Source organism: Carassius carassius, chromosome 35 (genome assembly GCF_963082965.1).
Source record: "Carassius carassius chromosome 35, fCarCar2.1, whole genome shotgun sequence".
Taxonomy (NCBI): Eukaryota; Metazoa; Chordata; class Actinopteri; order Cypriniformes; family Cyprinidae; genus Carassius; species Carassius carassius.
In genome coordinates, this window is record NC_081789.1 from 17,706,405 (window position 1) to 17,730,579 (window position 24,175).

At 35.9% G+C, this 24,175-nt stretch overlaps 1 protein-coding gene across 3 annotated transcripts in view; it reads right to left on the bottom strand.

Annotated features, from left to right (window-relative positions):
• Nucleotides 1–24,175, bottom strand: part of ctnnd2a (catenin (cadherin-associated protein), delta 2a) — a 323,418-nt gene that overhangs the window by 95,602 nt on the left and 203,641 nt on the right. For all 3 annotated transcript variants that reach the window (XM_059524711.1, XM_059524710.1, XM_059524712.1), the window contains one exon: nt 18,877–19,117. In XM_059524711.1, coding sequence (XP_059380694.1) covers nt 18,877–19,117 — 241 coding nt within the window. The remainder of the gene's footprint in view (nt 1–18,876; nt 19,118–24,175) is intronic.

Sequence of the window (24,175 nt, forward strand, 5' to 3'; positions counted from 1 at the left end):
GGTCTCAAAAAAGTTGGCACGGGGGCAACAAATGGCTAAAAAAGCAAGCAGTTTTGAAAAGATTCAGCTGGGAGAACATCTAGTGATTAATTAAGTTAATTGATATCAGGTCTGTAACATGATTAGCTATAAAAGCTTTGTCTTAGAGAAGCAGAGTCTCTCAGAAGTAAAGATGGGCAGAGGCTCTCCAATCTGTGAAAGACTGCGTAAAAAAATTGTGGAAAACTTTAAAAACAATGTTCCTCAATGTCAAATTGCAAAGGCTTTGCAAATCTCATCATCTACAGTGCATAACATCATCAAAAGATTCAGAGAAACTGGAGAAATCTCTGTGCGTAAGGGACAAGGCCGGAGACCTTTATTGGATGCCCGTGGTCTTCGGGCTCTCAGATGACACTGCATCACTCATCGGCATGATTGTGTCAATGACATTACTAAATGGGCCCAGGAATACTTTCAGAAACCACTGTCGGTAAACACAATCCGCCGTGCCATCAGCAGATGCCAACTAAAGCTCTATCATGCAAAAAGGAAGCCATATGTGAACATGGTCCAGAAGCGCCGTCGTGTCCTGTGGGCCAAGGCTAATTTAAAATGGACTATTTCAAAGTGGAATAGTGTTTTATGGTCAGACGAGTCCAAATTTGACATTCTTGTTGGAAATCACGGACGCCGTGTCCTCTGGGCTAAAGAGGAGGGAGACCTTCCAGCATGTTATCAGCGTTCAGTTCAAAAGCCAGCATCTCTGATGGTATGGGGGTGCATAAGTGCATACGGTATGGGCAGCTTGCATGTTTTGGAAGGCTCTGTGAATGCTGAAAGGTATATAAAGGTTTTAGAGCAACATATGCTTCCCTCCAAACAATGTCTATTTCAGGGAAGGCCTTGTTTATTTCAGCAGGACAATGCAAAACCACATACTGCAGCTATAACAACAGCATGGCTTCGTCGTAGAAGAGTCCGGGTGCTAACCTGGCCTGCCTGCAGTCCAGATCTTTCACCTATAGAGAACATTTGGCGCATCATTAAACGAAAAATACGTCAAAGACGACCACGAACTCTTCAGCAGCTGGAAATCTATATAAGGCAAGAATGGGACCAAATTCCAACAGCAAAACTCCAGCAACTCATAGCCTCAATGCCCAGACGTCTTCAAACTGTTTTGAAAAGAAAAGGAGATGCTACACCATGGTAAACATGCCCCGTCCTAACTATTTTGAGACCTGTAGCAGAAATCAAAATTGAAATGAGCTCATTTTGTGCATAAAATTGTAACCTTTCTCAGTTTAAACATTTGCTATGTTATCTATGTTCTATTGTGAATAGAATATTGGCTCATGTGATTTGAAAGTCTTTTAGTTTTCATTTTATTAAAATTTAAAAAACGTCCCAACTTTTCCGGAATTCGGGTTGTAATAATCCTGAATAGCTAATTGACACTTCTGTGTTTAAAATGATAATAAATTATATTCTACAGCATTCTGATGGCCAGTACACTTAGACCATCAGCCACTCTGCTGTATTAATGTCAGCATGTGCATCAGATATGAAATAACTAGTATTATATGACCACATATCCATACCTAAATATATACAAACACTTTCATCTGAGCAGATCTGATGCAACAAGAAAGTTGAAATGTTCTCTGCAAGAGATCAGGTGAAGTCTGTAAATGTCCATTTTCACTATAGATCCCTGCTAAAAGCGGCCTGTGGGAATAGATTTTGTAGCTTTCTGCGAGATCTGAAGGTGGCTTAAAGCTGCGATGCCATCTATTTGTCCCAGCATGCATCCAGAGAGTAAGCAGATCTGAAAATAATCCTATCCAATAAATCTCTATTACAACATGGCCGAGCAACAGGCTCCCATGGGAACTGCATCCCAATTAGTTGAACAAGGCTTAATGTCCTTTAGAGCTATTTCAAGTCTATTCTATAAATAAAACCCCTGAAAACACACATTATCACCGCACAGATAAAGTCTCACCTTCCTCCAGGCATATTGTGCCAGATCGTAACCTGTCAGAAAACACGTCAGAACCCCTCTTCTCCGAGTTTGCTGCGGCATCTGGCACCATACTTACTACAGCCTCAGATAAACAGCAAATCTAAAGCAAAGAAAGCTGCGTTAATGAAGGGGCAGAAGGCCTTGTAGACCCTCACATCCTATCACTAAGTTTGGATCTGATTCCACAATACAACAAGAGCACCTGTCTCACATCACCCATGAGGAAACATGCGATATCTGGCAACGTGATTCGGGAATCTGCCAAAGCGAAAACTTCTCCTTCTACCTTTCTTTGCAGTCTTTCATCGAGCCACCAAGGTACAAAAGAGAACAAATGGGCTCATTCACTGTAAAAACAAATCTTCCTGGTGGGACAAAAACACAGATTAGGGCTCTGAATGGTGGACTTTGGCCAGGGAGTCGATGGAAAGTCCTTTATGGCCATTTAAATCTTAAATGAAAAATTTCCACAGCTCTACCTGCATGAGATCGGTGCTACGGTGTGAACAATTGTACCATGGACGGAGAAGCTTCCAGAAACTCCTACTACACAGATAACGCTGGGAAAATTTGTGTGAAAGGAAAAGACGAATGCTACCTCTCAAGATGAGTGATCCATCAATACATGTGCTAAGGAGATCTTTGTGTGGGTTTCTTTCAGTGTTTGCTTTGAATAAACACTAAGACAAAAGGTAGATGACAAACAGAGAGTTAAAGAGTGAAAATTTAATTCATGATTTCACCTCTTCTGAGTACAAATTAAACAAAGATAAACCAAAGCTTAAACTTTCTCCACAAGTTCTCTCTGATGTCTGACAAGATTAGCTAACAAAACTTCTATATCACATAAGGCTTTGCAAACTACGCTTAACCCCTGGTTTAATGTATCTTTGAACCCTTTAGTAAAGGCCTTGTTTTATGCTAGTCATTCTGAAATGGGGTTAGCAACACTTTTAACCCTGCACCATTTAAGCCTAGTATGTATTTTTATTTTTATTTTTTGGCAAAAGATGAAAAGCATAAAGTTTTGTCTAGTTTTTGTTGAAAGTTTCTAAAGACAAAGTTAATTTACACGGTTTTTGTGTGATGTAAACCAGGCTTACATTAAACCAAGCTTTAAAATGACACGCGGTTAACAATCTAACATACGAAAAGTGGAAATGAACCAATATTCAAATTATAGTCAACAAGCAGGTAATTATTTTTGTGTTATGGCTGATATTAAACTATTATTTTCTCTACATACACTATTGTTTAAACTTCTTGGCTCTGAAAGTGAGGTAATTTTGTGCTTTTTTTTTTATTCCGCAATGATGCATTAAATTTATCAAAAGTGCTTTAAAAGACATTTATGAGGTTACAGTTGTCTATTTCAAATAAATGCTTTACTTTTTAACTTTATATATGTCCCAAAAAATCCTGAAAAAACAAACAAACAAAACAACTAGAACTGTTTCCACAAAATTATTAAGCAGCACAAATGTTTTCAATACTGATAATTAATTTTTCACCAAATCAGCATATTAAAATAATTGTTGAAGTTCATGTGACACTGAAGACTGGAGTAATGGCTGCTGAAAACAAAACACAGACCTGTTGAGCATAATAGACTCAAAAGAAATTAAAGATATCAATTTATATACACAAACACACACACACACACACACACACACACACACACACACACACACACACACACACACACATATATATATATATATATATTTATATATATATATATATATATATATATATATATATATATATATATATATATATATATAACAAAAACAATTTAATAATTTAAAATAAATATCTTAAAATTAAAAAAAGAAAAAACTTTCCAACTGCAAACCTTTAAATGGTACTGTACATGAAAAATTAAATGCTGAAAAGTATATATATATATCAGCAGTATCTGCCAGTAAGACATCAATTTATTATAATGACCCCAACTAACCAAATAAAAAGAACCGCCAGACCACCAGAACATTGTACAGTAGGTAGGTATGTATATAAGCAAAACCAGGATAACCCACTGTGAAAAAAAAATCTTCTTACTGAACAAAAGCAAGGCCAAACAGAGGATACCCAAAGTTCATTCTTGTGCATCAGTGTGTAAAGCTCTTTCAACAGCAGCCTCTTCTTGCTCTGCTCTTCAGTAAAGTGCACACAATTGCTAGAAAAGAGGTAACGCTTCTGGGGACACCATAAAAAACGCCATATTAAATTTTTACTGCCTCTGTCCATTTAAAGTTCAATCTATTTTCAAAAACAGCAAGAGGGAGTAAAGGCCACAGCAAACAAACACATTTACACCAGCAACACAAACCCATCAGCTAGACTGTAAAAGTCAGAAGATTTGAGACTAGCATTTCAAGCTCGTAACAAAACTTTCAGATTACGAATACTGCATTAATATGTCCAATAGTAAATGTGTCCGTTTCATATTAATGAATCTAGGAAAAATACTTTTATACAAATTGTGAACTGATAAATGGATCAAAATGTCAGCTTCAGTTCTGGAGTGTTAATGACACAATCCTCAGCGGCTCAGACAGAGTTATGACTAGTAGAGTTTGGTCTAAATACTGTGACAACTCAAAGTATACAGGAAGAAAAGAGAAAGAACAGACGCCAGTCCAAAGGCAGAGTGAATGTGATATCTGAGCCTCTGGGACTCCATGCCCTTTACTTTTAGCTTGAGCTGCGTCCAGTGTAGTTTTCATCCCCTGTGACTGACTAACTGTTATTTGATGTATGATATCTACAAATAATACTCTATAGAGCTGACAGGAAAGCATTGGGTGGAGCGGCAAATGACAATGAGACGGGATTTGAAATCAGGTTGCACTGTATGTTGGCACAATAACCACGATTGGCGCTGATATGCTTTAACTACTTTAAATTAATTTAGCTTGATATAGTATAATTTGCATACTCTGGTTATGCCATAATATGATATTTTACTCAATATAATTTAATGCACTGGGCAATGCTGATGCAAGCCATGCGAAAAGGCCTTACACATTTGCATTTTCCAGTCACTGTAAGATGCTTTGATGTTGTACCTGTTAGCTACAAATTATAGTTTAATGACTCTTCAAATGTTCTACATTTGACAAGCCATACCTTCACATTAACACCTGAATCTCTACTGTCTAAAGCAGGTCATATAATTTGCATATTATGTGCGAGTAAGCTAATGGCTTCAAGTAACAATGTCAGTATTCAGTTATTATTCAAGTATTGATAACACACAGACAGATGCATTCCCCCTTGTTGCCCTGTGCTTTGGGATTAGCTCAATAACAGCAGCGTCTCTGATGAGACGAGCTACCAGAGTACCATATGGACGGCTGTCAGTACCACACTCTCTGTCTCCCATCTCAAATCTCCCAGTTGCAGACAGCGTCCTGACCTGACAGATTCCATACTGACAAACAGAGACCTCAGATACACCTGTGACGCTCAAACGCTGATAAAGAAAGCCAACAAACATCAAAAGGGAACAAAGAAGCTCACACAGGTACTTAGCAGCCAAACAGCAGCAAAAAATATGATCAAAGGGTGTGGGATTTAATAGCTAGTTGAAGCCAATGCATTAATAACGTGCCGCAAGACGCAAGCATTCCTGCAGAAACATAGGCTTGTTCAAATATGGTTATAGGGGGATTAGACTGCGTGAGCGCAGTCCCAGGGAGAAGCTACTGTATTCCCTTCCCTTAAGCTAGCTAAAGGTTATATTTGATATGCATGCATACATTTGCCACTGCAAATCCTCTTCATTGCAGTGTGAAGAATTTTAATGGGTACGCAATTTACCGAAGAGCGATAACCAGGTAGCTGTATTGTGTTTGCTTTAATGGCATCACAATTCTATGCTGTAATCGGTGGTGTGTGTACATTTATGATTACTGAAGGTTTTAACGTGGCATGCTGGGCAACATGTGACAGGCAACACAACCTTTCTAGTGTTCTTCTTGTTCACCTTTAATTTTCCTATGCCACTACAGAATTCATTAATAACTTTACTAAATACTCACTGGCTAAGAAATAAATAATTATTACCTTACAATCCATCTTTTTTCAAATCCACATCAATGAATATCACTCCACTGATGTCTGTCAAAAAATAACATGCACAATAAATTTGTTCTTCACTTGCTTAAATTTTATTGGAATGATCAGGTAGCTGAGTGAAATATTTCACACTGCATGCTGAAGAGAAAAACGTCAAATTATAAAGCTTTGCCGGGGTATTAAACATTGTTCAATGGGATGTTTCCTTATGTTATATTTTGACTGATTTTTTTTAATGCAAGGACTATGCATTATGATTCAGACTTAAAAAAAAAATAATATTCACATTTTTAAAATAATTTTCTATTCTTGACTTTGACTTAATTTTGGTAATAGATAAACTGTTTAACGACTGATCTTGAGATGAGCCCTTTAAAAAAGAAAAGAAAAAAAAAAGCTAATTGATTTAAAAAATCTCTGAAAATAGCTCATTATATTATGCCTTTCCAGTAAATTTCTCTTGATTTATAAATATTTATATATGTTGTACCACAAAATAAGACAAAAATAATATGAAAACATTTGCTCAGAGTAAATTTTTTGGAGTGACTTTCTGAATAAAAGTCAGGGCTTTTTCTGCTCTTCAGCTCTGAGTGATTTTGCCCTCAAATACTGTTATTGAAGTGATGAGCGTGAATTAAAGGTTGTTGGGTAGATAGGTAGTTTGAGTGTAATAGCCCGAAGTGGAGTTGGGACAGCCTTCTGGCCTGATTCATATGCTAAGTCAATAACCCGCAGGGATTAATGCATTATGGATTAGCTTTGGTTACGTAGCATACCGCTTGCTGAAGTCACATCATATTAGCATTCATGTGTGTGTGTATTAGTGTTGGTGTGTCAAAGAAAACAGCGAGAATATGTCACACAGCATGCAAAACTTGATTTTCACTGCAGAATACTTCACCCAGCAAAGACTTTTGCCCATGTCCGACAGAAACAGCTCTGCTAGCATTCCTAGCAGTGCCGAATATTACGCTGATGTAAATGACCTTGTTTGACTTCCATAAGGCTTATTCAAATGGCTGACCGTTTTGGCATCAACGAAGGGATTGTAGTTCTGTGGGTGAAGAAATGAGAACCACAGGACTTTAGCAACATGGGCTTAAGTGCTAGACGCTGTGCTGTCGACTCGGCTGCTGCGTGGCGCTCCATGATCACGGCGTAAAACCACAACAACAACACTGATGAGGGAATGTGTGCAATGTGCGACCCTCAAACGGACCCACAGAATCACTCACTGTCAGCCAACATGCCAAGTCATGGAAATATGAGCAGAACAAATCGAGACTGAGGTGACTCACGTATGCCTGTGTATGTGTGCAGCATCATTGCAGCAAACATTTACTTTTCATTTCGAGGCAGGTCAAAGAACTGATAGAGAAGACCTTTGAAGATATTAGTGGCTCCTGGAAAGAGACTGCTGAGCCTCAATCCAGAGATGAGCTACAGGATTTTGCATTGCTCGGCAAATAGCCCCATCTGGGTTTACAAATGGATCCTCACGTTTCCCCCTGAAGAGTCTGGTTTTATGCCTCATCCTTTGGGAGAGATGATGGCCAATTTCAGAAAGCCGTATAAGATAAATAAAGACAAAGAATAATACGGTTTGCAATATCTAATACTTAGTTTATACTCATAGTTTATACTTATACTATACAAAATTCTCAAAACAAGTTAAGATCTGAAAAATGTGTGTCTTGTTCACACCATTTCACAATTGTTCAAAAATTTTTTTAGAAAAAATTGCATGTGTTTTGAAACGCACGTAAAAGAGTAAGTACATATGTCTACACAATAACTAAATGTGCATGTTTGCTAATTAAAACTAAGTTCATTCTCAGTGTAACTGTCACTCTCTTCACAACTTCACAAAATTCTTTCATCGTGTGAGTCATCACATACAAATGATTCATTTAGTTCATGAAATGTGTGTTATGTCTGCTAAATCAGAAATGAACTGTTATAGTCATGAAATAGGAATCACATTAACACATCAACTCATTAAAATTGAAAGCTTTTCTGGAAGTCATTTTGTGACAATGTTTCTGTATGACTCTTAAGCAGTGTTATTCTAGTATCATTAGGATATATATACAGTACAGACCAAAAGTTTCGACACACCTTCTCATTCAAAGAGTTGTCTTTATTTTCATTACTATGAAAATTGTAGATTCACACTGAAGGCATCAAAACTATGAATTAACACATGTGGAATTATATATGTAATTATATACATAACAAAACTTAAAACTTAAAATATGTCATATTCTAGGTTCTTCAAAGTAGCCACCTTTTGCTTTGATTACTGCTTTGCACACTCTTGGCATTCTCTCGATGAGCTTCAAGATGTAGTCACCTGAAATGGTCTTCCAACAGTCTTGAAGGAGTTCCCCGAGAGATGCTTAGCACTTGTTGGCCCTTTTGCCTTCTGTCTGCAGTCCAGCTCACCCCTAAACCATCACGATTGGGTTCAGGTCCGGTGACTGTGGAGGCCAGGTCATCTGGCGCAGCACCCCATCACTCTCCTTCTTGGTCAAATAGCCCTTGATGCCTTCAGTGTGACTCTACAATTTTCATAGTCATGAAAATAAAGAAAACTCTTGGTGTGTCCAAACTTTTGGTCTGTACTGTATATATATATGTATATATATATATATATATATATATATATACAGACACACTTTTTTGCAACAAAAATAGATGTACTGCATACAAATGTGTATATTCTTTTTTCTGCATACTACAGTACAGACTTTTCCCAGTAAACTTTTACCTACTGTTAAAATCTGTGTGTAAAAAGCTCAGTGTGATACACAATAGCAATGTAGCACATTAGCACTGAGATATTGAGAATTTTTTTTGCAGTATGTGTCAACAACAACAATGAACAAACATTTAATTTGTATATAAGAAACACTGACAGCCATTAAAGCATTTTTGGCCAGTACAGCTCACACAATGACCAAAAAACCCTTGATTTTGATGGCATTGGCCAATTTACTGATGATAATTGGATTTTAAATCATTAATTAAATGATTTGGGTGAGTTACTGTATTGCAGACATGATGCCACATAAAAGAGCTGTGACAACTGAACTTACAGTTGAGAGCAATGCTCTCAATTTCAATTCCTGGAGGGCCACACCTCTGCACAGTTTTCAACCCTAATCAAACACACCTGATCCAGCTAATCAAGGGCTTCAGGATTACTGGAAACTTCCAAGCAGGTGTTAGTTGAAGCTGGTTGGAGCTAAACTCTGCAGAGCTGTGGCCCTCCAGGAACTGAGTTGTAGAATGTCAATACGGTTTCAAAAATTGAGTGTAAGTGATTGAGAAAAACGAATTAGCTGTATACAGGTCTTGGGGTCAAACTTGTTCATGCTGACAGCCATTTATAAAAAATAATTGGTCAAGAGCACTTAACATCGTCCAGTAATCATTGTATAGCTTATTAGGAGTTAAGAATTAGTTAATTGAATCACAACAGAGCCAAGCAAGCAAAACAGCCGCCGTGAAACACGCAAGTTTATTTGTGCACAATTATGGGTTTACGAACAAATGCATTAGAGAGAGAGGACAGACTGAGAGATTTCTGAAATTGTAGATGCAAGAATCAAACCATCTCTCAAACAGATTAATCGCATTATATGATGGTAAACACCACGTGTTCGACGTCCTTATATTGAGCTCCTCGCAATCAAGACTAATCTGCTCCTGCAATTTTTCTGCCTCAAGATGCAATCAGCGTCCATATATTTGTCGGTTGCAGCTTTTTTGTGCAATTAGAAATATGGTGGAAAGACTATCTTGAACAAATGAAAACAAACAAAATACTGTAGCGTGCAGAAAACATTTTTTTTTTCATTCGGTTTTAGTGCTGACTCTCTCCCACTGAAGATTAATTGGTATCGTGTGATTACCATGTACAGGGCAAAATTGTCTTTAGGCTTAATACCCAACCTTTCTGTCCCAAATAATTGATTTTGAATGAGTGATTTGGTCTTTTTGAATTGATTTTTTTTAGTCGCTGTCATGACAGTGTCATTGTCAAGACGCAACGTGGTGAAATCTCAACCTCTCTGATCTTACCACCCAAACACATGAATCATCCAAAAGACCTCTACCTTGACTGCATAAAACTGGCCACCTCAGATAATGTTATATTCATAAATGTTTAAAAATGTGGTGACCTCCAACATTAAAGACATGATTTTGCTTAGCCAACATATTCCTATTTATCCAACCTGACACCTTAGGAATGTCAATGAAATTAAGTGACAGGACCAGCACTGCGCATTAACCTTAAGCACAGCTTGTTGCATTCATTGATTAACTCTCTGTCTGTCTGTCTATTCCAGGAATCCATACTGACTTCACTTTAGTTCCTTGAATACAGAGCACTCAAATAGCATTATTTGAGTTAACACTATACCATACTAATGCTCAACCACACAAGCCTGATACAAACCGAGGAACTGAATTAAAATTACAGCAGCCACAGACAACGCTCTACATTGTGAGTAAATCTTATACATATACTGAGCCTCCAGCTCAAACACTGGCGGCCAGTGTGTGAATTGGAGGTTCAGTATAAGTTAAGCACAGATATATTTTATATATTTTCACTTGCCGAACACTCTGACTGACTGATGCTTAAACTACAAGAACGTAAATTTGGGAAAATGGTGACTAGTCTTGCATTGGCAGACCTGCAGACTGATGGCAGAAGGTCTGGAATCCATGGCAGCTTTCATTGGCCAAGGCCCGCCCATGAGGCCGTTTGTCCGACAACTAATCACAGTGCGTTTCACTCAGTGTCAAGTTTCGGAGCTTGGAAATGTCGGCACAATAACAGACCGACGTGTAAAAAAACGTATTTAAAGGATTCTATGCCACGAACGTGAAATATTTCACATACTTTTGAAAATCCATAATTTAGTTGATCCTGATCAGCGCTCATCATCACAACTGTAAACACGATGGCTTTCTTCCATGAGGGGGTTTGGCATCACGGCCTCTTTGTTTCCATGCAGAATGTTAAAAAACATAACAAGCACATCTCCCGGAAATCATGTACATTTCAACCAATCAGTAGATGATTTTGAAACTCCTAAAGAGATTCCAGCTAAGTGTGCCGAATGCTTTAGACATTCAGCCAATGTTCTGTGGGCGTGAAGTCTGAGGCTGAGACTACTACTGGCCTGGCATGCATAATACAGTGTTTTAGTTGTTTTCGGGAATCTGTGTGAACGGGGATTATTTTGACAACTTTGTTTGCAGCACAGTACAAAAAATGCTAACTAGAGGTTTTTGATTTTTGAGATTTTTAAATGAATTGGCATTGGCTCAAAATTAATTGGCACTCTCAAAATTAAAATGCAGCGTGGGTGTTTTTATATGAATGTCTCATTGAAAGAACCAACCGTCTTCAAAAAAGCTTCAATGTCATTTTCATTTAGTCTTTCCTGTAATGCCTGATAAAGTCGCTTATTTGATTACAGCTGTTACTGTAGAAACCGCTATATTTCCTGCTCCAACAGTGTCTCCTGCTGGCAAAGAATGAATTTGCATCTTCAAGTCTGGGAAACACTGGTGTCTGTCAGCAAACATAAACAAAAAGCATGCCTCAGAACAGTTTTGAGAAGGTGCAAGTCAGCATGAAACGAAAGCAGCGAGTGTTTTTTTTCTCTACTGTGCCGTCTATCCAAGTGAAACAGCATCTGAAATGAGAGGGCGGTACTTGATTTCATCCTTCAGAAATTGATTGGATTGTCGAAAGTTGGGGCGTTGCTAACAACATGGAGGCAGATCAGTTTTGGTGACCATTGAATTGCACTGTATGGAGAACAAAAAAAAAAACTAAAAACTAAACTAAAGAAAAACACTCAAATTCATTTTATGTTTTACAGAGAAAACGAAAGAGATGTCAAGTAACAAGTAACAAGTAACAAGTAACAAGTAACTCATGAACGAATTTTCATTTTTGCTTGATCAGATAAGTTTTGGTATAAATAAATACACTTTTTTACAGATACTGCTTGGATTAATAAATAGCTAATCCCATAATTTGAAGTGTGGTTTAATTTGAATTTATTTTGTGTGGTTTAAGTGGCAAAATATTATCAGGACCACTGCAAGGTTAAACCCACCCACCTCGCCGTCTGCGTCCAACGTCTGGTACTCCAACAATCAGGTCTATATTATCTATAAATCCCAGAGGATACTAAACCCCTTAGAATAATCATACTCACTTTTAATTATGAGCAGACCAAAAGTCAAACAGAACATGCATTTACACTTATGTAAGCTCAGACAGGCTAATGGAACATTTGACAGATACAGTAATTATTACTATAAACACCAGATGCACACAGGATGAAATATGACAACGCTGTCTCCCCATCCGTGACAACATGAGACAACACTGCAAAACTCTTTGCAACTCAGACTACAATGCACCAACAAGAGCTGTTGCTTGCACAGTTACTGCAAACAAACCCTGAGGTCTTCAATTTCCATCCCAATGCACTTGGCACTGAGTCACACCAGAGTCATGCATGCATAATGTTCCTTACACAGCATAAACCCACCTGTACACTGTGTCAATGTCAACTGCATTCCTACATTACAAAGTAACCACATGCTCTAATAAAAGCATCATTCATAATAGTACAAGGCATCATGTGTGCTGTTCTGTTTTGCTATCAAGATCTTCATGGCAGAGGTTTCTCAAGAGACTGATCTGAACATAGATGTGAGGGCAATGACGTACTCAGGGTCACAGAAGCAGCTGTCTATAAGTCTTCGTGATAGGAAACACAGAATGGTAATTTATCAAGTCAAGTCAAGGTAAGGTAAAAGACAGCATGGCTGGGGTAGAGGCCATGAGTCTCCAGCATTGAGTTCTATATTGGAGGCATTTATAAAACTGAGCTGAGAGTGTTTCTGATGCATAACAACCATCATGTTCCATTGCTGTTCTAAATGCAGGGAGCTGCATCACAATTAAGCTGTTTATTAAAACCAAATTTGAAAGTGAAATTGATTTTTAACAACAGCACAATAAAAGAAGACAAAATATACAAACAAATCCAGAGCAGGACTGTCAATCATTCAGAGGAACACACAGCAGTGGAGCTACTGAATGAATCTTTGATTTTGAATGAAATGGTTGAATGAGTGATTCAATGATTGGTTGTTTCAGAATGAATTTGAGTTTTGGAACGATTTGTTTGAGTGAATCTTTTGTTCCTGAATAAATCAATGTTTTTTAACTAATCAGGTTCATTAATGATTCGATTATGTCATGTAAGCAGCATAACACATCAAATTGCCCCTCTGCCACAGTAATGCATATCTAAATACTGACCTCCAGTTTCACAGAATAATACAAACCACCTTTTTTTACAAGCACTGTTCTCTTTTTATTAATCATCCTTAGGTCATTCAAGGGCATCACCTTCCCAACGTTCCACAAGACATTTTCTGTAAATCACAGGGTGCATTTGTATTTGTCAATGCAGAAGCATGTTTTTGTCCCTGAGTGGACAAGGACGGCACTCAAGTGCACATCCACATTAAAACAAAGCACAGAAAAAGCTCCTTGGTGCCCCAGTATTAATGACCATGTTGAAAAGGTTTGCACATAAGCTTTGATCAATAGAAGGGGGAAGGCGAAGGGCAGACCCCTTTATTTTCTGAAGGCAATCCCTTATTTTCTCCAGCTCTACGGGATACACTGGCAAATCAATAACCCCCATTCAATCACACTCATTTATCTTCATCCCTCAGTCTCTCTTCTTCCTCCATGTTCTCTTGCACTGCAGATGGCTCATAATTCTGTTTATCGCCCCACGTCAGCAGGCGTAATATAATAACGTCTGCCAAAGATTTTCTCGGCAAGTAGTGGCTGCTGCTTTTGATGGTTTACTGAGCACTTGAACCATATTTTTAGCCGCATGATGAACGTTAATAACTTGCTAATGTGCTTTTTGTTTTTTAATCACATCGTGCAATTGACAGGTTTCACATATGTGGATCGAACTCCCAAACACCTGTCTAAGATACATAGGATACATTGCATGGATAAAAATTGCTTGAGAAAGTTTTGACACTTGAGAACAGTTTTGTCTTTGGGTTGTAGGCTACCATGTGCCGCTTTCAGGTAGAAAGGTCAAACACTGTCTTTTTGTCATTTTGAATAGTTATGCATTTCACCCAAGGACACAGTTTGCCCTTACAAATTCATACAAAAAACACTTTTTAGCAGTGCTTCAGACTTGCCACGGGCTGAGGATGTCTAAACTTATTATGAGCTGCAGCACTTGTGGCAGTGTGTGGTTAGCATACCTGTCCTCCCTCATCCCTTTATCTCTAGGGAGGAAACACTAGAACAGAGCAGAATTACCCTTCATTAGAGTCATAACCCGATTACAGCTTATCACACAGCAAAATATACACAAAAATGCAATTAAATAAGCCATTTACTCAAGAGAGCAAGTCACATAAGAGAACAAGCACCATTTAGTGTTTAGGTCATTGGATATTTTTCTTGTGTTTGCTCAAATTAAATAGAGCAAAAAGATTCCTGAAGTAAAAACACTTAATTGTTTCCTCAGAGACAATGATTTTTAACAATAAACTACAAACATTTACAAACCTGCAGAAATGAAAAATAAATGCATAAATAAATAGGAAAATAAATAAAGGTATAAATAACTAATAATAAATGATATAATTCTTTATAAAATTTTATCATGAATTTATTTATTTTAATTACTTTTTCTACATTTATGATTTATATATATATATATATATATATATATATATATATATATATATATATATAAATTCTAGGAAAGCGTTGCACTACTCTTGAATAAAGTTCCACCAAGCTGCTGTTAGCATGGAAATGAGAAGCAAGCCAAAAAGGTATCCTTAGCAAACTCTCATGAAGCATTGCAAATGCAAACTCTACACAAGGAAAATAAACTTTATAAATATAAAAATATATATAATCAGTAATTATAGTTATTGTTTTATTCTGTAATCTTATATTTGATTACATAATTCACAATTCATTATGGGATGTGTAGTTCATTAGTTCACTGTAGTTCAAAAGACATATGGTGAACCCGAAATCACATACAGAGTAGGTACTACATTTGAATTGAAACTACTTCACAACTCTAAGCATAGTATAAATAAAATTTGGATGTACCACATCTGCCATGTTGATACTGTCTTGTGACCTTCATTTCACTGCCATTCACAGATCCCCTCCCCTCCTGTCCACACTTTAGATTCTCACAGCAAGTGGTAGGTTATTTTAGGTTATAGTGTTGGTGCTTTTCCTCTACTGTTTTTCGAATTAATTCAGATACTCTTATACAGCAGGGTAGTATTCTATTTCAGATGCAGCAATATGGTACAATCTTCAGTCTTCAAATCATTTTGAATGCATTTTTAATCTTGGATGTAATATTGAAATCCCTGGGGAGAAAATTAAAGGCAAAAATACTTAAAGTTGCTGAAAAAGTGGGCAGTCCCAGTTGATCTCCATACAGGCACAGCATTGCCTTTACTGTATATGAATTACACTCATGTATATGACTAACAAGCTCATGCTCTCATTCTGCTGCTAGTGCTAATGCTATTCAAACATCTTCCCTCCCTCCACACTATAAAAGACCAAAGAGCACAATAAAGATCAAAGACACTCTATCAGACATCTCTTTGCATCTCTATACTGACTCCTTAAATGGCTTTAGTATAGTTAGCTACTTTGTATTAGTAGCTATGTACCTTTCAGTTTGCTTGACTGTCATCAAACTACGTTATGAGCAAATTGTACCATTTCAGAGTAACATCTCCAACACTTATAGTATGTAGTCATCAGCTCTGCAGAAACGAAAAGCGGCCACCGCTAGACTGCAGTAGCCTTTATTAGCCCAACCATGAGTGTCACCAGAACTCACAACTAATTATCTGCTGTCGAGTTTTTCAGGAGCGCTGTAACACCGAGCAGATACGGAGCTGGTTTCTTAATGGTAACATGTGATCGTCGCCGTCTAATTAACGAAAGAATGGAAAATGAAAGTTTTTAGTGATTTAATTAATACTATCACACATATCAGCAACTCCTTTAAAAATAAACAGTGTGTTATAATGCTGAGAGAGGTGTGAATTCAAACAAAGGAAAAATAGATGAACACTAGAAATATTGGAAACACTTTAGTTTAGGGACCAATTCTTACTATTAACTAGTTGCTTATTAGCATGCATATTACTAGCATATTGACTGTTTATTAGTACTTCTAAAGCTCACATTAATGCCTTATTCTGCATGACCACATTTAAGATCCCTTAACAACTTCCTTGCTAACTATATACAAGCAGCAAATTAGGAATTTAACGAGGCAGAAGTGGGAATTGGTCCAAACTAAAGTGGGACCAAAATATTAAAATTATGATGGTATCTAGTGTATTATGGGGGGAGGTGGGAAGAATAAGAATTATTTAGTACCCCCAATCTTTATGAATATGGTTTGTCATCAGTAGCCAATATTAGTGTTAGTGACTCTCATAACTCATTCCATACAGTTTGGACATGAATTATACCTGAAATTGAAGCGAAAAGAGTTCTATTATTAACACCCTTGTAACAACCTAGAACACCATAGCAACTGCATAGCAAAAGATTAAAATCACTCAGAGTACCTTAGTTACCACAAAGAACACTTGAGATACTGCATAGTGACACTATAAAATAATACAGAAAACCTCAGCAAATATCCAGCAATGCCTAACAAGCACACAGAGTGCATTAGCAATGCAGATCCACCAAATAATATGTACAACACAAAGAGCCACGAAAGAAGGAAAATATGCTAAATGACTGCTTTTTCTTTTAAATGAAATGTGAAGAATGCATTTAGATTTTTTTTTTTTTATATTTTCTAAAGAAGTTTCTTATGCTCACCAAGGTTGCATTTATTTTAACAAAAATACAGTACAATATTGCCAATAATTTTAATTAGAAATACCGGTTATCTATTTTTATATATTTTAACATTTATACTGGTGTCATTACTCCAGTCTTCAACCTCACATGATCCTTCAGAAATCAATCTAATATGCTGATTTGGTTCCCAAGAAACATTTCTCATTATTATCAATGTTGAAAACAATTCTTATATTTTGAATGTTTTTGTTCAAACCATCATACTTTTTTTCAGGGTTCTTTGAGAAAGAATAAAAATTAAATAAAAAAAATAAAACAGCATTTATTTCAAACAGAAATCTTTTGTAACATAATAAATTTCTTTACAGTCATTTTTGGCCAGTTTAATGCATTTTTGCTTAAAAAAAAAAAAAACCTCGTACAGTGTATGATCATCTGGCAGCAAAAATGCAAAAAGAAACAAATAATATTCTTCCAAAAGCTATATTGACTAAGAAACAGTTACCGAATATATAAGTCAGAGACTAATTAACAGTCTATTTTAGCCAGAAATCTCACTCTATATGCTTAGAAGCCATCTAAGATACAGAATCATAATTGCAGGAAACAGTGTATCACATGCTAAATTAAATTATCAAATTATTTATTTGCACAAGATAGAAAAACAGTAGACATAAAAAGATATGGTGGAACAAAAACCCAGCAGGATTAGTCTTTGATAAGTCAACTGCTTTACTGTGATATGAACTGAAGATTACAAAACAGAGCTCCATTATGGCTACAAGATCACTTCCTTCTCATTTATGTCATGACCAAATGTTTACTGAGAAATCCTGAATATGATTTTACCTTGATAGACTGTCTAAATGTGTATGATAAGGATTTTCTGAAGGATCATCACAAGGATAAATAGCATTTTACAACATATTAAAATAATTCCACAATATTACTGTTTTTAATGTATTTTTGTTGGTTGTGTATGCAGACTAAAATTTAATTTAAAATAAATATAAAAATCAAGTAAGACCAAAACACTAAACTAAAACGTAAAAATAAATAAATAAAATACATAAATCTTACCGACCTTAAGTTCTGAACAGTAGTGTATGTAAACTAAAAGTAAAATAAAGACTAAAAAAGAAGAAAAAAAGAAACTATGGGAAAAATGGAACTAAAAAACCTACATTAAAGTAAAAGTAACATCAAAACAAAAATAAGACAAAAATACTAAATTAAACCACGAAAAAAAAAGTAAATAAAAAAAAAAAATTACAGACCCTTACGACTTTTGAACAGCAGTATATGTAGACTTAAAATAAAACTTAAAAATGAAATAGAAATAAATAATAGAATTTAGAAAAAAATCTATAGAAAATAAAAAAGAAAAAGAAACAGAAATAGAGAAATATAAACAAGGGAACTAAGTAACAACATCAGAACTAAAATAAGATCAAAATACTAAAGTAAAATATGAAAATAAATACATTAAATAAATATATAAATAAATAAATCTAAAATAAAATAAAATGGAAATGAAAGTAAAATGAAAAATTAAAATAACCACAATATAAGACAAGCTGGATGATCAGTTAACTAGTTGTCCATCATGATCCATATACTTACTGTATAAGTTGGATTTGAAATTCTGAAACTTACAGTACAACAGGAACTTGGTAAGTCTCTACAGTGCTCTAAAACAGTAATACTCACTTGAACTGTACTGTTCAATACTCAGCCATTCTTCCAGTTCAAATTTGATCGATATGTGTAAATTTGCCATGTACATTTACTGTGACTATATAAAAGGTCCATGCAGACTCACCTGGGATCCTTCTGGATGCTGTCGATGGAGGGCGAGCGGGCCAGGTTGCCCTCGGGTGGCAGGGCAGGGCCGGACTTGCTGTAGGGAGACTCCACTGAAGAGCAGTACGGCAACGTGCGGTAAGTATCCGTGTAATTGGCACCCTGACCGGACGCATAGCCGCCTCTGGGGAACGTCCCTGTGGCATTCTGACTCCCTGTTCGCTGCAAGGGTACGGAGTCAACACCGGGGGAGGATGGGGCTATGGCAGGAGAGTAGGGACAAAACAAGAAGTTCAGGACCTGCTCACAGAACTGGTTCACTAGGTCTAGGTACAGGAACAATGAGAGGACAGTGAGAAGACAAGCAGACAAGACGTGATACAATGAAAGAATGACAAGGAGGGAGCAGAAAGGAGAGGAAGAGACGACAGCAATGAGAACGACAACAATCAAAAGCTCCTTAACAGGTACATAACAGAGACAAATTGAGTGTTACTAGTCAAAATCTTTCTTTGGCAGATTAAAAAAAAAGGATTTATTTGAGAAACAAAATACATTTGGATAGTTTTGGATGTGCAAAGCAACATATTGTAACAAATTTGACGTCTTAAGTAATCACAGTCAGCCATTCGGATGCTGCATTTCTTTAAAGGGAATGCTGAATTAAATGTCTGATTAAATTTGACATTTTAATACATTTTCTACATTTATTTGATAAATTATTACTTTTATTCAGATATTTATAAAGACAAACATTCTGAAGATGTTTATACAAAAAGTTTCTATTTAAAAAATGCTGGGCTCTCCATTAATTACAGAATCCTTAAATTATAAAATAAATAAATAAATAAAGGGAGCACGCCTGTGTTCAACATGGAAAACAATAATAAATATTTCTTATGCACCAAATCACCATATTAAAATATTATGTGACACTGAAGACTGGAGTAATGGCTGCTGAAAATTCAGCTTTGCCATCACAGGAATAGAATAGAATAGAATAGAATAGAATACAAGTTATTTTAAATTGTAATGTTTCACAATATTACTGTTTAAATGTTTTTTATTGTTAAAAAAACAACAGCAACACCCCAACATTTTGACAAATTAACCTTAACCCTAAAAATAAGGAAAAAAGAAAACTAAATTAAAATTAAAAAGGAACAAAACCAAAACTAAAATAAGACCTAAAAAATAAACTAAAACTAAAATGAAACCGAAATGAAAACCCATATGTGACTATATGACAAGCTGATTGCAGGATGAATAGTTCACTAGTTGTGACCCATGTGCTGAAAATTGCAGTAAAAATTCAATAAACTGCTTAATTAGTCTCTATAGTCCTCTAAAATGGGCCAAAACTTGTAATTAAATAATTAATTTCAACACCTGATGACTCACCGAATGACCAAACTTACGTAAGCTCTAATTTTAGTAGTGACCGTTTCAACACAATGTGTGAAAATGGAAAATGAATGTCTATGGCGAGACAGGATGGCATCAGATGAAGGTGACATCACAGGTTATGTGACTTCCTCATTATCTTTATACAGGTGCAGCCGTATCTGATAACTCTAAGAGGCAGATCAATTTAACTGCGCATTTGTTTGGTTTTTAACATATTGAAGTGACAGAGTGTATCCATTTCGCTCAATATGAGGGTAATGTGGCAGCCACTGTCTGCTAGACAGTCACACCGGAGTGTCTCATAAATCTGCAGTGCGAGACGATCAATGGCAGGGTTCAGAGTCTTTACCACAACACCGCCAGTGAAGCCGTAAAACAGGACAATTAGTCACCAGACACAAAGTGCACCCTGGGAGAAAAGGCTCAGTGTATCTGCGGAGACCATCCATGACTCTTCAGCTTCCTTTGGAGAAAATGTTGCACTCGCTCAGTGCAGGCTAATGATAATTAGACAGAGTTTGGGATTAATGAAGAACGGTTGAAAAAGGAAAAAAGAGGAAGAGAGCTAGAAACAGGGTGAGAGAGAGGAGGGGGAGCCTGATGGATTGAATTAAGCTTCCTGAGCAGCCAGGAATATATAATGAGAAGCTGACGGACAGAGAAGAAGAAAAGTTCAGTGACGAGACAGGGCTGTAACACAGCAGACGTTTTACACATTAATCAAATCAGGCTTCAATCATTTATTTATTTTTTATCATGCCAGTAGCTTAGATTTAAATACACCCTGCCAATATCTTCAATGGCCCCATCATCTAAATAAAGTAATAAAAAATAAAAAATAAATGAGATGAAAAAATTTAATCTAAATTTTAAAAGTATTATAAAAATTTAACAATGAAACACAGAATAATAATAAAAAACATACAAATATAATAAAAATATAAAGGTTCATTTTATAAAAAAATTATACTAGTTCTTTACAAACAAATGTATGATGAAAGAATGAAAGAATGAATGAATGAATGATTAAATTAACACATACATACATACAGTATACATATAAATAAATAAATACACAAATACATAAATAGTTACAGCCGATAATTTGCAACAATGGCTGGACATTATATATAGTTACATATATAGGTAGCAACAATAATTTTTATTAGTGTTTATATATATATATATATATATATTTATATATATATAGTTTTCAACTGATTATACATATATATATATATATATATATATATATATATATATATATATATATATATACTGCCACTGCCAAACTACAATGAAAAAATGACAATTACACCATAGCTACACCTCATTAGCAACAACATTGCTCAATATAGCACACACATGCACACACTTAAATTTATGAGGCATATATTTATTCATTAATTTATTTTATTTCTATTTAAAATATGCATAAATGTGGGTTTCTGGAAAAAATGTAGACAACTTTAAGTGCATTTAAAAAATAAATAAATGACGTGGCAGAGAATCCATTTGGCTCAATGTAAGAGTGTGGGTGTTTTGGCTTTGGGTTTACTCGAGCTCATTACTCGAATGTGAAGATTTGAAAAAAATAAGGTCTCTAACTGGTTTAGCACCGAAGGCCCCTAGGGCTTGATATACAACTCCAACTGAATGCAAACACCTTTAGCAGGTGTGTATGTCATTAATTATCATGCAAAAAGGGGATAATTAAATTTCAGTCTAAATACAGAGTAACCAACGACTGTTTTGAATCTCACTTGATCTCACATAGTAAGTTCACACATTGATTCAGTTAATGAATGAAAGATGATATATCATCAAATACTACTGCAATTCTAAAAAGAAATTGCCTTCTTGACACACTTTTCCAAACCGTAAGTATTCCTCTTATCACTGTATGTGTAAGTGCACTGCTCCAGGCCTCTGCGAAGACTTTATCATCATGAAGTGTTGCTATTCTTCCATAGTGGCAAAGCCTCTGGAAAATGACCTTTCGGTGACCTTCAAGTTCCATTAGCTTATCTTATCAGAAATGGTGTATCTTACTGTATGCAACCCCACACATCACTACACGGACAAGGGCTTTCCTCGGCACAGCGTGAGATAAAATGCACAGACGGACAAGGACGCACACAAACCCACAACACAACAAAAAGTGGATAACACATCTATCTAGTATTCGTCATCGACGATTGTAAACAATTCGAGAGCAGAAAGTAATAACTGGCAAATATGAGACTGCATGTATTTTTTGTATAAAAATGATAGATGGACCCATAAACAACAATAAAGCAGGTGTTTATTACACTAACTCACAGTAGGATTTTCATCTTTTTTCGTCGGTGAGAAATTTTAATGGTCAGTTCCAATGTCAACTCAATATATCTCTCTACAGCTTTATAATTCACTGCTTGTTAATTCCATCACCGTTGATCCTGTCCTCTATCATTAAGGGTAGGTGAGAATAAAACGGCGCATTGGCTGGTACAATGGCTGGTAAATACATCTCTCTGGGGCCACACTGTGCGTTCATCGTCTTAGTGAAATGCTGACAGTTTCTCTTATTCATTTTGTACAGAGGCTGTTAACAAGGGCAACTAGCCGATAATGTGCTTCAGTGAATCCTGCTATTTCCCGACAACAGCGTTTGACGGTGTAATTCTTTAATTAACCTGCATACTAAGCCTTTTGGCTGTGTTCTGCTTCCTTTGACACTGTATACAGTCTTTTCTTAAGCCAGTTTGAAGGACACTTGTTATTAACGGCCAATTTTTCTCCACTAATCTGCACCTTCTCTCTCTGAACCATATAAGATAACATGACAACCAATAATTATTTTTCTCTTTTTTTCTGCTCAGAATCATAATACATTAATGTTAAAAAGTCAGTATGATCTTTTTAAGAAACAATGCTTCTATAAGTGTGCATTAAATTGATCAAAAGTGACAGTAAAGTGATATAATGTTACTTATGTTATTACAACAGTTATAATGTTACTTACTTTCTATTTATCAAAAAGTCCTGAAAATTGTAGTACAATTTTAACCAAAAATGACAGAAGCACAATTTTGATCAACATTCAAAATATGAAATGTTACTTGAGCACCAAATCACCATATTAGAATAATTTTTGAATAATTAAAAAAATTTTTTTTTCAAAATACATTTCAAACTTACTGGGAATTTTTTTTAATAAACTTTTAAAATCTACTGTTGTTATTTTTTTTTTTTTTCAAAAATAAAAAAACATAAATCTCAACTGCCATTTTCACCTCGGAGAGAATGGTTTCATGGTTCTAATTGACCCCGAGGAACTTTTAAGTTTTTTATTTATTTATTGTATGTACCTCAGGGGATGTATATCAAAAGCTGGATGTACTTGTTTGCATTTTGTGGTTTCACTAGAATGCATAGCGGGCCTCTGCAGCTGTGCAACAGCGATAGATGGAAGTGCGTGTCTATGTACATAAGAGAAGATTACTACTGCTGCTTTCCACCTCTGATAACAGCCACAAACCCTCAGCTTAAACATTAAAAATAACACACTCCAGTGCTGGATCACCACTCATTATCACACACAGTAACACAAGGAAAAGTCTGGAGATGCTGCTTCTGTATTAGAGAAATGAATGTTTCGTAAAGTGGAACAAAATCGAAAACATTGTTGGGAACAGATACTGTAAATGACATTCACAAAAAACGCAAAAAAATGACAGCCTAATAGATTTCATTATAATGCATACAAACTTTTTTGAAACGATGTATTTATAAAATAGTTTTTTAATGACAAACAGCATCTTCAAATCTACAATGCACATTGCACATGATGCTAAAAAAAAAAAAAAAAAACAGTGAAAAACCACAACCAGTCAAAGACATCTGCCTTTTGCTTGTGTAGAAAGCTC